At 41.2% G+C, this 12,882-nt stretch overlaps 1 protein-coding gene across 1 annotated transcript in view; it reads right to left on the reverse strand.

Annotated features, from left to right (window-relative positions):
• The window catches only part of LOC131467644 (unconventional myosin-XV-like), a 51,269-nt gene that overhangs the window by 20,661 nt on the left and 17,726 nt on the right, over positions 1–12,882 (reverse strand). The window contains exons 27-45 of the mRNA XM_058641669.1: positions 12,620–12,701; positions 11,779–11,909; positions 11,538–11,633; positions 10,615–10,743; positions 10,400–10,506; positions 10,077–10,255; positions 9,427–9,499; positions 9,096–9,287; positions 8,348–8,421; positions 8,177–8,250; positions 4,847–4,955; positions 4,587–4,655; positions 4,439–4,503; positions 2,769–3,200; positions 2,035–2,116; positions 1,777–1,872; positions 1,560–1,620; positions 1,220–1,313; positions 76–193 (exon numbers count right to left, since the gene is read on the reverse strand). Coding sequence (XP_058497652.1) covers positions 76–193; positions 1,220–1,313; positions 1,560–1,620; positions 1,777–1,872; positions 2,035–2,116; positions 2,769–3,200; positions 4,439–4,503; positions 4,587–4,655; positions 4,847–4,955; positions 8,177–8,250; positions 8,348–8,421; positions 9,096–9,287; positions 9,427–9,499; positions 10,077–10,255; positions 10,400–10,506; positions 10,615–10,743; positions 11,538–11,633; positions 11,779–11,909; positions 12,620–12,701 — 2,263 coding nt within the window. The remainder of the gene's footprint in view (positions 1–75; positions 194–1,219; positions 1,314–1,559; positions 1,621–1,776; positions 1,873–2,034; positions 2,117–2,768; positions 3,201–4,438; positions 4,504–4,586; positions 4,656–4,846; positions 4,956–8,176; positions 8,251–8,347; positions 8,422–9,095; positions 9,288–9,426; positions 9,500–10,076; positions 10,256–10,399; positions 10,507–10,614; positions 10,744–11,537; positions 11,634–11,778; positions 11,910–12,619; positions 12,702–12,882) is intronic.

A 12,882-nucleotide genomic window follows, 5' to 3' on the forward strand; every position in this document is an offset into this window, starting at 1 on the left:
TTCAACTCTGTAAAGTGATGTGTGCTGGAATATGTGGATGAGTCGACTGTATACTTGCTGTGAGGATGTGCGTACTTGGAGGAGGTTTGGGGAGAGGTCGATGAGGTGCTCGTGTCTTCGCGCTCTTGGGGGCTTGTACTTCCACCTCTTTGACTGCGGATGCTGAAGGTTTGGGAGCAGCAGGACGTTTGGGCTGGAACACAATCAAGAGCATTTATTTGTGATTTTGCATCTGAAGTCAAGTGGTAAAGACACACTTCCACTCAAACAGCTGGACCTTGACAACAGCCCCCTTCTCTCAGCTGATGAACGAAGCCATGTAGAAAATGACTAAAATCTATTAGTCACACTCCAATCACAGCCCCCTCACTCATTCCTTACGACACCAATGCTGCCTCACACTGCTTCCACTGGCAAAGATTTGCCTACTCCACCTTTCTAGACCAGAGTCGAACAGCCTCAAAGGCCTAAAATATAACTTAATGTCTTACTTTTGTAGAGGGATTCCTGCAGTGCATTACCTGTTTGTTTTGGCATACAGCGAAGCCATCAACAACAAGTCTAAATGCCCTGGTATACTTCCACGCTGACCTAACATGCACCATGCGCATGAAATGCTGCACGTGCAGCCCAGATTTAGGAACTTTACTGTATTTCAATTTGTTGCAATAAATGATTCATAATGGATCATTATTATTATTTTTTTATTTATTTCTAATGGGACAGTACATATGAATGAACATATAAATGTATTATGCAATATTATAGCCAAAGTCAATTTCCATCTTTAGTCCCTTGGCAGCCCAAGATTAAAGTGCAGAATAAGTGCCGAATAATAAGAGACAATGTTATAAAAGAAATATTGTTCATCTCAGACCAGAAAAAAAGTAAGAGTCCACAACAATATAAAATGCATTAATGTATAATGAATCAGACACAAACTAAAAGGAATGTAATCAAACTAAAGTTGACTAAACTGTTATTGTCTTTAATCAGAGGATATAAAACAGCTGACTGAGGCTGATCCTGACACAAATACAAGTTATACAGGCTAATATGTAATATGAATATCATATGTAATGTGAATATTATACAGTAAGTAAAATATAATACATAATGTAAAATGTGATACAATTGTTTATATTATACGTGTAAAATGTATCTGTGAAATGCTTTGGCAAGAGCAGCATTTTTTAGCATCTGCTGGATGTGTGTTTACCTGTGGAGCAGGAGGGTTTTCCATCTGTGGTTTGAGGATCTGTAAAGCTTCATCACGAGCAGTTTGCTTCTTCTTGAACTTTCCCTCCAGTCTGCTGAAGACATTCATTCAGTATCAACACAGTTTGTGTTTTTTTTGTGTGTGTAAACACAATCATCCCGGTACTGAGTGCTCACTGCGAGCAATAACAACATCACGACCAGGTGGTTTGCTGTAGTCAAGGCTTTACATTGAGAACAGTTAATTATGTGACCAAAGATAAAATCAGCTGCTCTGCTGTATTTATAAGAAAAACTCAACTGAGCAACCACACGAATGTGTGTGTGGGGGTGCGTCTCACCTCTTGCCAGGTGGCAGCTGTTCTGCTGGTGGAGGTGGTGAGTTGTATCTTTTGATGATTTCTTTGAAACACAAAGACGTATGTGAGTAAAAAGTGGATAACGCATCTTATCAGTCACTATATTAACTTCAAAATACCAACTAAATGTAACTTTGTCGGCTACATGACCGGTATTTGTCCATGCTGTATGAAGAGGTTCAACAAAATTCAACTATACCTTGGATGTCTTGGCTGGGGCTAATGTGATCTGAAGACTTTGATGAGTACTTCACCACCTCTCCAGCAGCAAGCGGAGGAGACGTCATGACTGGGGCTAAAACGTAAACACATACACATAATCCATCCACTATCTATTCTATACCACTCATGTTTGGGGGGCAAACATGAGGGCACCAACATAACGCTCACATTCACACTGTATGATTTTCCTCTCTTGCTTTCTCACTCTCTCTTTCATCTTTCGCATCTTTCTTACCAAACTTCCTGGCTGGTTTGTCCTTGTTTATGGGGACACCCGGAGCCTTCCTGCGAGGAGCGCTGTCCTTACCTGACTGAGCCTGAGAAAGACACACAGACAGATGTTTGCCATACTCTGCAGATATTTGAAACAATTTTGTTGGAGCAAAGTCGATGTCAGAGCAAATACAAGAGGCAGCACATTTTCATTTTCATCACAGATAATAACACTGTTAGAAAGACAAACTTGTGGAGGAGATTATCTCCCTCCTGTTGCTTTGTTTGTTGTGTTGTGTCCATGTTGAACTGAGCTGCATGCTAATGTTCAATTAAAAAAGAATTGTTTGACTAAAACACATTAAATAAATAAAAGGCACCTGTATGTAAGCTTCATACAAGTGAAAACTAGTCAAGTTAAAATGTTGCCGTGTTTTGCCTAAACAAAAATAATTGCTTCAAGAGTAAAAACCACACAGTCAAATTGTCAAACTCGGACAAACCTAATATTGTAAGATAAATAGATATTGGTGTAGGTTGATGCATTTTTAAGTAGGTGTTTCTCTTTTTTTTTTTTTACACAATTCTTCTTTTGACTTGAAATAAATGTTGTATTCTGTCCTTTTTTCAAGGTAAGTGACACCTAGGCGATGACACCAACAACAATCACAACATCTTTCATAAACTCCGCAGTGTTGAATCATTATGCTTCATGTCATGTTGAACAGTTAGCTCATATGTCTCAGAGTCACTGACCTGTGCAGTGGGGTTGGCTTCAGGCGGTGCTGGCTCATTTTGGTAAGTGTTAGCGTTAGTGGAGCTTGGCTGAGGTTTGGGGTTGGCGCTGGCTGCCTGAGGCTGAGCCTGAGCTCTGGGCTGTGTCTGGGGCTCAGCAGGAGCAGGCTGAGCTTGAGGCTGTGGTGCAGTTAGTTCCTGTTGAGCAGCGGGAGGATAGCGGCTTGGCGGGATATCTGCTGCGGCGTAGGGAGTGGGGGTGAAGTTGGCGTAGGGGCTGGGTGGGATGTTAGCATAGGGACTTGGAGGAATGACAGCGTACGGGCTCGGGGCGTACGGGCTCTGAGGATGGTAGAGAAGAGGACTTGAGGGAGGGCTGGTAATCGGGGACATGGGAGGGCTTGACACTGGGCTGGTGACCATAGCCATGGCTTGCATGGTCATCTGCTGGGCCTGAGAGACAAGAACATTATAATCCAAAGCAAGAAGGGTTAATCTGGTTTAACGGGTAATTCCTATGTTTATAATTGGGCGTGTGTAACAGAGGAGTACTTACAAAAACTTTTAGAATTGGTCCAGTAGATGGTTCTGGCAGCCATTACACAGCGGCAATAGCTGCAATAAAATCCTATGGGGCAACGTGCTTGTGTTCACCAATAATGGCTTAAGATTCTGAGAACATTAGGGGCGATTCACATGCAGTGCCTAAAATGTGGGTTTTAAATTGAGGGGCTTTGGGGTCCCAGTCTATATTAAGCAACCACAACCTGAGATGTTTCGTGATGACTAGCCTCGCAGAAATAATTTACACAAATAATCAAATCAAACACAATGGACTGTCAGCACCACATTTCCTTCACAGCAGCTCGCCATGCCTGGTCGCATCCTCTCCTTCACAAACTGATTCAGGAGCTTTGTCTGGATGATGGAGGTTCAGAGTTTATTTCAGAGTGAACAAAGACCAGTTTGACCTACTTGTTTGTCCCGAGTATAAAAAAGAAGCATTGAAAGCGCTCGCTGCCTTCCAAAAAAAAAAGATGAGATATTTTCATCACCTGCTTTTTCCAACTGATGCACATTGTTACCGCTATGACTGTGTCGCTCTTGTTTGTGCACACATCAGCTGCATGTTAACAGGTGAACTAGCTGCTGCAAGGATGCAAAGCTCTGGATGAAAATGGTGGCGCGACTGTGAGTGCTTTGACCCAATGCACACAGACGGAGAAGGCCTATGTTGACAAGAGTGTTGTTGCCTGAAATTAGTGGTTGTGATGTGTCCATAAATCTGTGTACATAAATCTGACATCACCACTTCCAAGAATTTCCTCCCTTGCCTCACTCATGTTTACTGCTTCATCTTCCTGCAAAAACTCTCAAGTCTCATCAGAATTCAGAGCGAGACTTGAGCAAGAGTTAAGTGACACAATTGTGTCAGTGATGTTGTCAGACTCTGACAACAACAATTTGAGCCATTTAACAGCAAAAACAAGCACTTTTAGTGTACTTAATGTAGAATGTCACAGTTGCCCAATCGGATTATATTGTAGTTGCTGGACCGATCTAATGGAGCAATTCTAAAGGTTTCTGTAGGCATTATTCACTTACACACCCACATTTATAAACATAGAGCCCAGGACAAAAAAAATCTGGAATTCCCCTTTAACAGATCCAGATGCAGGCAGAGAGTTTACCATGATAACTGCTTGCTGGTTCATGATTGCCTGCTGCTGTTGGGCCAAAACAGCCTGCTGGGCATCTGGTCGAGAGGGAAAGAGAGACAGAGGGATGTTATGCTTGAGTTTTTCTGAACTCGTATTTCTTTCCATATTTTATACGAACCAGGTGTTACAGGTGCCACGGCAACCACAGGAGGCAACATCACACCTCCCACAGGAAGGACTCTCACAGCTGTGGACACAAAAACAAACAAATGTAGAATTTAACAGTATTAGCTCTTGCTAATTTATGAACATAGTGAGGTTCTTCTTCAGTGTGTGAATAGTGTGTCTCTGGTTCTCTCCAAAGTGACTCCATCTTCACTATAAAGTTCATTCTATCTGAGGCAAAATGAATAAGGGAGTCAAGCACTTGTGTCTCACCTCCAGGTGGAGGTGGGGGACCAGTGGACTGCCCTTGCTGTTGCCAGCCTCCTCCGACTCCCCCTGCCCCCTTCATCCTGCTGGAAAGTCCCGCAGCTGATTCTACTTCCTGTAAGAAGAGACAGACCTCAAAGTGAAAATGTAGACAAAACATGAAAGCAAATGCCAAACAAAAGTTAAAGGAATATTCCTATGAAAATGTCTGTTGTGTCTGTTGCACTGAGATCAGACACTGATCAGTTTGATTTCTCTGCATCCTGTTAAAGGTATGCGGTAGGAATGTACTACCCATAATGTTTGTACAATTGTGTAACTGCTTTAAAATTAAAATTGTTTGGTTTTCGTCGACTTCGAAGACTTTTTCATGTGATTCTACAAACACGGGCCTTGCTTTATGAAGGGTGTCATATGCAAACAGATAAGAATGACATCCTTTCTGGTATGTAAAGGCCACTATAATTTCCTGATTGTGTTTGGGAAAGGGAGGAGTGAGTTAAGGAGTCCTCTGGTTGCTATAATCTGCAGTCTCACCATAAAATGTCGCTAGTGGCGGCTGCTGGTCTTTGAAACAGGGGAAGATCATTTCAGGCCCAGGTATTTACGCATACATTCTTACATAAAATTCTGAAATTCACAACTAGAACACTGAAACGCGCTAATTATGTAAAACTGAAATGCTATAATAGTGTTTTTATTTACAGTGTATATTTGCAAATAAGGGCCACACGGTGGTGTAGTGGTTAGCACTCTCGCCTTGCAGCGAGAAGACCCGGGTTCAAGCCCCGGTTGGAACAAGGGCCTTTCTGCATGGAGTTTGCATGTTCTCCCCGTGTGTGCGTGGGTTCTCTCCGGGTTCTCCGGCTTCCTCCCACAGTCCAAAAAACATGTAATGTGGGGATAGGTAAATTGGACAATCTAAATTGACCATAGGAGTGAGTGTGAGAGTGAATGGTTGTTTGTCTGTCTCTCTATGTGGCCCTGCGATGGACTGGCGAACTGTCCAGGGTGTACCCCGCCTATCGCCCGATGTAGCTGAGATTGGCACAGCACCCCCCGCGACCCTCTAGCAGAGGATAAAGCGGTAGATGATGACTGACTGATGTGCAAATAACACACAAAGACAAGCTATTTGTCTATAAAATCCACACAGTTTTGAGGAAGAAAAGGCTTCACTGTCCATTGACTCCCAGAGAAGCTGAGCTTCCATGGTAGAAACTTTTTTGTCTCATTTGTCCAATCACGTCAAGATCACCTCAGTGAAAAAAACCTATACTGTGTCGTCCCATAGAGAACAGTTGAAGCTGAGCTTCAAGTGGTTTTAATGCGGAGGCTGCTACGGGAATATGAAGATTAACAGCTGATTCTGAACGAACTAGCAACACATTTTAACCGTTTTCTAGCCCACGTTTAGTATTGAAATATAAATACAAAACAATACATATTTCACGACATTTTAGAGGAAGCTGAGCTTCCCTTGCTGTCTTACAGCAATCGCCCCTAGATGTCACTAATTCTTACACACTGGTAAACAAAATGTCTTTGTATAAGGAAAAAGGAGTCAGGTACTTTTTATGTTCAGTGTGCTGCAAAGACAAATGTCTCTGTGACTGGTTGTGATGGATTTGCTATTGAAATGTGGAGATACTCTGAATCGTAAAAGACTTTGACCATGAATTCATTTAATATTTGACACTGAAAGGATTTGAGGCACAGTGTTTGTGAAATGACTGTGTAGTTTCAGGCAGAAAGATGACAAGTGTGACTGTTTTTGTAATGACCGTTTGGTGAAAACACCCCTCTTGATTATATAGCCACTCCATCAGAAATCAGCCACTGACCCATAAATCCACAGCAGAGTGTGTTTGTAGGCCATGTCTCATTAAATAGTAAGCCCTTCATTTGCCAGAGTGTCAGTTCCTAGTAAGCAGATACGTGCGTTGCCTGGTTCGGAAATCACCGTGGCAATCTAGTCGCTGTGACAGTTACGGTAACTGGGTAACGTAATAGGTTGCTGGGTGGGAGAGGTCTGTAGGACACATCTGATACATGCTAATTCCTGTCAGTCACATCCGATAGCAGAGCTGACAGTCAGCACAGTGTCGTCACAGCTGACACAGGACTGACACAGACACACAACATGGCCAGCAGCAGACACTGCAGCATTCACCCAGATAAATACGACTATAAATCGTCTGCTACTACTCTAACTACAATTATTTTGTAAAATTTATGGTGGAGATAATGCATCCTGAATCAGCCTAAATTAAACATACACAATAGGTATTGGGCAATATGAAGATGTTATATCATGATTATCCTGATCAAAGTGCTTGCAACTCACAATATTTATATTTTATATCACAATTATTACAGTTAAATGATGCTTTGCACTCTTCCAATGGCTCAAAAACATTCTTAAATCACATTATGGTGAGAACAAATAGTTTCTTTTCTTTTGCATTGAGGATAAGATACAAAGTGAATAACGAGAATTGTAAATATGATGATTATAAGATGCAAAATCCCCATTGTGGCACTTAACAGTAAATCACTAGAACTGTCTGTGTGTGAGCTGGACAGCATTTTCAAGCCATGATTATCCCAAACAGGAAAATTCATCACAATCAACTCATCTTGACACAAATATGTGACAACAAACACTACACCTCAACTCTGTACACCTCTACTTAGACTTTTACCATTTTATTATTTTATTATTATTTATTTAATTTGAATTGTACTATTTTACTGTTGTGTTGTTATTGTTTTTATGTTTTATACCTTTTTGTTGTGTCTTCAACACGAAAACACTAAACACTGGTCAGCCCAGATCGTTTTTAAATGCACTCTAGAAATAAAGTTGACTTGACTTGACTTGTGTGTGCCGTGTATCAAATATGAAGTATGAAACCAATATTAAGTTTGGTGGAGCACTGCTAGTGTCCCCTGAAACCACCAGGTGCTCATGATCGAGACATAGAAATGGAAAAAATAAGTCCATTTACTCAAAAAGGCTTTTTAAAATTGTGTGAAACCTACCGAGTGTGTGGATTTTCTTTCCTATTTGGAATTTATATGTCCCAATATTACATTTTTATTTATTTGACCTCATGCCTCATGGACAAAAATGGTGCTTATCCCAACTTTACACAGTAATTGCAGTGTATATTTAGTACATACTGTATATAAAATAAACTGCATTCAAAAAAGTACCCTCATTACTCCATCACTTCTTAGCTCCATGATCCACTTAAATGTTTTAAGTTGGTAATCGGCAGTAAATGGAAGAACAGAGGAGTTTCCCCTCTCATGTGGTTGAGAGTAACTTACCCCAGTTCCATCAGACAGTACAGGGTCAAACAGGCTGTCGAGATAACTATCCATTCCTCTATGAGGCTCCAAGTCTGAGAGAGAAAGAGGAGGAGGAGAAGAAGAGAAATAAAACTCTGTCATCTGCTCATCACTGTGTGTCAGGGCTCAAATGTTTGCAATAATGCGTACCTTGTCCATCAGAGCCAGGTATGGTGGATGTTATGACATCATTATTTATTTCAAATCCACCACCCAACAGGCTGCTGTAGCACAATGACAAAAAACAACATATGATATAACATGTGATTTATATACACTTTTTTAATGAGCAAATCTGGCAGTGGTGGAAGAAATGCTCTAAAACCTTTACTAAAAACGACAACAATCAACTTTTTTGGCCTTTTAGAGACAACGAAAACAGCTGAGAACATCCCATCATCACTTACATGGCAAACACAAAAACAGTTACTTGTTTTAAAGGTCCAGTGGGTAAGAATTAGTGGCATCTAATGAAATACTGAAACAAACAGCTGACTCGGCTGCTCACCACTTCCTTTCCTAAGCATACCAGGGAACTACGGTGGCCTTTGCATACCAGAAAGGATTTCATTCATCTTTCATGGTTTAGTAGCCACTAAACAATGCTATGAAATACAAGTACATGTATTCTGTGGCTGGTTTGTCCATTGTACAAAAGACTTAGTTCTAATTTTTGATTTAAAATGAAACAGACATATACAGGTTCCGTTAATAAACTCACTGAAAATGAACACCGGACCTTTACAATACCATACGAGTAAGAATATTTGTAAAGTATTAATAATCTGCTTTACAATTATAATATACATTGATTTCTGTGACTTTTCGTTTTATTAAAATGACTAGAAACGCCCCCCCCCCCCCCCCCCCCCCCCCCGTATGTGTTTGTGTGTCTCACATGCTGGCGTTGGCCCGCACTCTGGTGGGTTCCTGTGCAGAGATGATGAAGTAGCTGCTGTTTTTGGGGAAGTCAGCGGGAAGCTCAAGGTCTGACATCAAGTCCAGAACGTAGTCGGAGCCTTCCAGCTCCACCCGCTGAGCCGGCTCCTTCAGCAGTACTGACCAGCCTCGACGGCCCTCCATTACACCCCTATACACACAATAATACAGACAAATGATATCAAACAGGATATCACATTTCCACCTGCTTTAGTTTCTCTCCCCAAAAGTTCTTCAGTGACGAATACAATCAATGACTTTAGAGTTCATGTTTTACAGTGAGGTGATACCTGTGTTTTAAGATGTCCTTGGCCATCTCTTCCCCTGTTGTCCACGAGTGCAGAGGACACAGGAAGGAAACAGCTTCAGGAGAAAAAGCACAGACCACAAATTAAAGTATTTGAGCCCAACTGACGAGGATTTTTTTGGCGCTGATACCAATATTTGTGAGAATAATATTATCTTTACCAATTCATCAGCCATTATATATACAGTATATATCTAAAAGAATTGGCAATGATTGCTAAAATGTTGGTTTCTAGTGAGCCCCAGACACGACATGTGGGGAAAAAGCTCTATTTTGTGGCCACAAAATATTAATTCATGTACACTAATTAATATTTTAGTAGTATCAGTGCTTTTATAATGAATAACAGTAAACAAAATAAATTAAAATATATAGAACTTGAATGAGAAAAATCTTGACACATTCTCTGCAATGTAAATATATTCATAAACACTGTATTGAGCATTGCACACAAAATTAAAGACATATTCAACAGCCACTGCACTGTATATTCTGTAAAATAAAACCTTTCGTATCCGCACTACTACTGGGTTAACCCTAACCTTGTGTGCTGTGATATCTGCATGGGTAGTGGACACAAAAAAAGTAATAAGAAGCCAGCACTAACTCCACTTTTGTGTTTGTGTGTCTCACCGTCAAAACAGTGAATGTGCAGGACAGTGTGTGCCCTCTTGCGATTGGCGGTCCACTCCAGCAGACACGGCGGGTACGTCCGGACGCACTCTGGCCCGACATTCAGACGATGCAGAGCCTGAAGCAGACGGTTCTGACACACACAGTCGTAACCCTCGGGCCCATAATCAGACATGAACCTGCAAAAACAACAAGCATTAAGGAAAAGAGTGGAATATATGAAGTCTCTTGCTGAAAGGACCTACATTCAAGTCACACAAACAGAAAACTCGAAGGTCTTTCTGTAAAACACCAGTGTATTTCATTGATTATGACTGTCTTACTTCAGCAGATGTTTGGCCAGTCTTTGAGATGGCAGGAAGGCAGAGAGACAAGATGAGAGAAGGAGCCAACCACGCTCTGAATTCAAAATGTTCGGATTCCTCCACACCTGTCAGAAAAGTAAAACAAAAAAAGGAATGTGAGATTGTGTTGAAATCTGGTAACGTGTTGTCAACTCAGCAGGTTCAGAAAAGGAAAAAAAAAAGAAGGCTCTCACCTGATTGGCTACCTGAGCCAGGATCTCATCTCGGAGGCTGGGATTGGTCAGTCCTCTTTGAATGATGTAGTTCCCAAACAGATTCTCTTGAGCCCCATTCAGGTTGGGATCACCCATGAATCTAAGTATCTGTCAAAATCACATGAGTGAGGAGACAGGGGACAGTTTTGACCTTTGCCATGTAATGAAAATTCCTTTACAGGAGTCACAAGATCAAGTGTCCCCACTGAGCTCTGACCTTGACCTTTGATTCTGTATTTACAATTCTGTTATCACTTTTACCAGGTGACCTTGATGTTTGATCTTCGACGACCACTGAACTTATTCTGAACTTATTCTGTAATTGTGTTCAATAAATAAGAATCTTACGTCCTGTTTTGAAACCTTGAGTTTCAGGATTGATACCATCACCGTGAGATTTTAAGGATTCAGCTACAACAAAGTTACAGACACACGTTTACAACCAAGCTCTGACTAGTCTACACGAGCTGTTGATCACACTGATGTTTACGAAAGTCACATCATGTTCTATTGAATAAGAGCTGAAACTAGCGATTGAGACCATTCACTCTTCAGGAGAATGTCTACTGACATAATAATAATCCATTTAAGCAGAGTTATTTCTGCAACCAGTGGAGTCGCCCCCTGGTGGCTATACAACATCTATTTTTACTTCTATATTGTCTTCCTCTGGCGGACTGCAAGATTACTTCACGTTTTCTTTTTACAGTCTATGATGGCATTTCTGAAATATCACATTCACAAGGCACAAAATTTATACTGAAGTATATGCCTACCCTTTGTAGCCAATGACATTTCAAACCTATTACTTGTTGCAAACTTAATTAAAATTACGAAATCATGAAATATTACAGTGTTTTGCAGCTCATTTTAAAGGGTTTCCAAAAATATGAAACATGTACCAGAATGAAAATGTTCAGGGATCCTTGCTTGAGCTCCTCATCCAATCGAAGAAGAGAATTCTCGAGTGGGGCTGTCAGCATCCCGAACAATGGCTCCTACAACACATTATACACAACAACAAGCAGAATATTTAGAGGTGATTATACACCGCAAGATCGTTTATCTTTTAATGCTGTGTTCATGCAGTTTTACGTGTATGATATAAAGTATTTTTTGGAGTGTGTTTGTGTGTGTGTTCACCCTAAATATGGCCCGTATGTAGTGAGTCATGAGGTAGTTGTTGATATCCAGGGGCAGAGTGAGCTGAGGGTCAACCTGAACCTTTGGAGCCTGGACCACGGCCAGACACTCAGAGTGCAGCTCCTCGCCACCTTTGAATACACACACACACACACACCGCAGGGCATGAGCCATCACAGAACTAGGACATTGAATATTGTTGAATCCACCTGGAAACAAGGTGGAACACACAGGTTTGCACATATTCTTGTTAGGATTCTGCATTGACTTCCATTCATTTATTATTGTTTAAACCAAAGCATTAACCCTAAACTTTACCACAGCTGGGTAATGCCTACTGGGAACCTTAACTTGACTACAATTCATATTTTACTTTACTTTAGCCTCAGACATTAAGTTCTGCCTCATTAGGACCAGGCTTTGGTCCCTAAGAGGACTTCTGCTCCAGAAAATGGTCCCACAGAAGCAAGAAAAACATGTACACACTGTGCGTCTGTGTGTTCTGGGTAGTACTCATGTTTTGGGACCTTTGGGATCTGTTTATACAGTGACATTGTTTAGCGTTGTCTTCCTTATGGAAATAAGTGGGGCATAAATGGGGCATGACTATTTGACCTCAAAAGGTTAAGACGCTCTGAGAAAGTTGAGGGACATCCACACAACAGCAAAGGATTATTTAAGGGGAACACCTAATTTGTAAGGAACTGATTATATTTAGGGCAAGGATTTGATTTGTGGTTAGGTTAACGTTAGGGTTAGGTAGTAACTGGTTGTGGTTAAGGTTTGGGATAACACTTTGTTTAGGGTGTCCAAATGAATTAATTAAAGTGTGTGTGTGTACCTGAGGCCAGGTTCAGCAGGGCAGCCAGCTCAGCAGGGATTGGCAGTGTTGCCACATTCACCACTTCTCTGTTGATGCGATCCTACCGATCAAATCGAATCAATTTTATTTGTATTTCACCAAAGCACAGCATACATGGCACTTTGCAAACTAAGACCGAGACCTTACAATGTTACAGAGAGAAAGAGAAATCTAACGGTTCACACGACTGCCTCAGCTAGTTGGGGCAAATCCACACGTCACAAATCCAAACAGATACTTAA

Source organism: Solea solea, chromosome 10 (assembly GCF_958295425.1).
Source record: "Solea solea chromosome 10, fSolSol10.1, whole genome shotgun sequence".
Lineage (NCBI taxonomy): Eukaryota > Metazoa > Chordata > Actinopteri > Pleuronectiformes > Soleidae > Solea > Solea solea.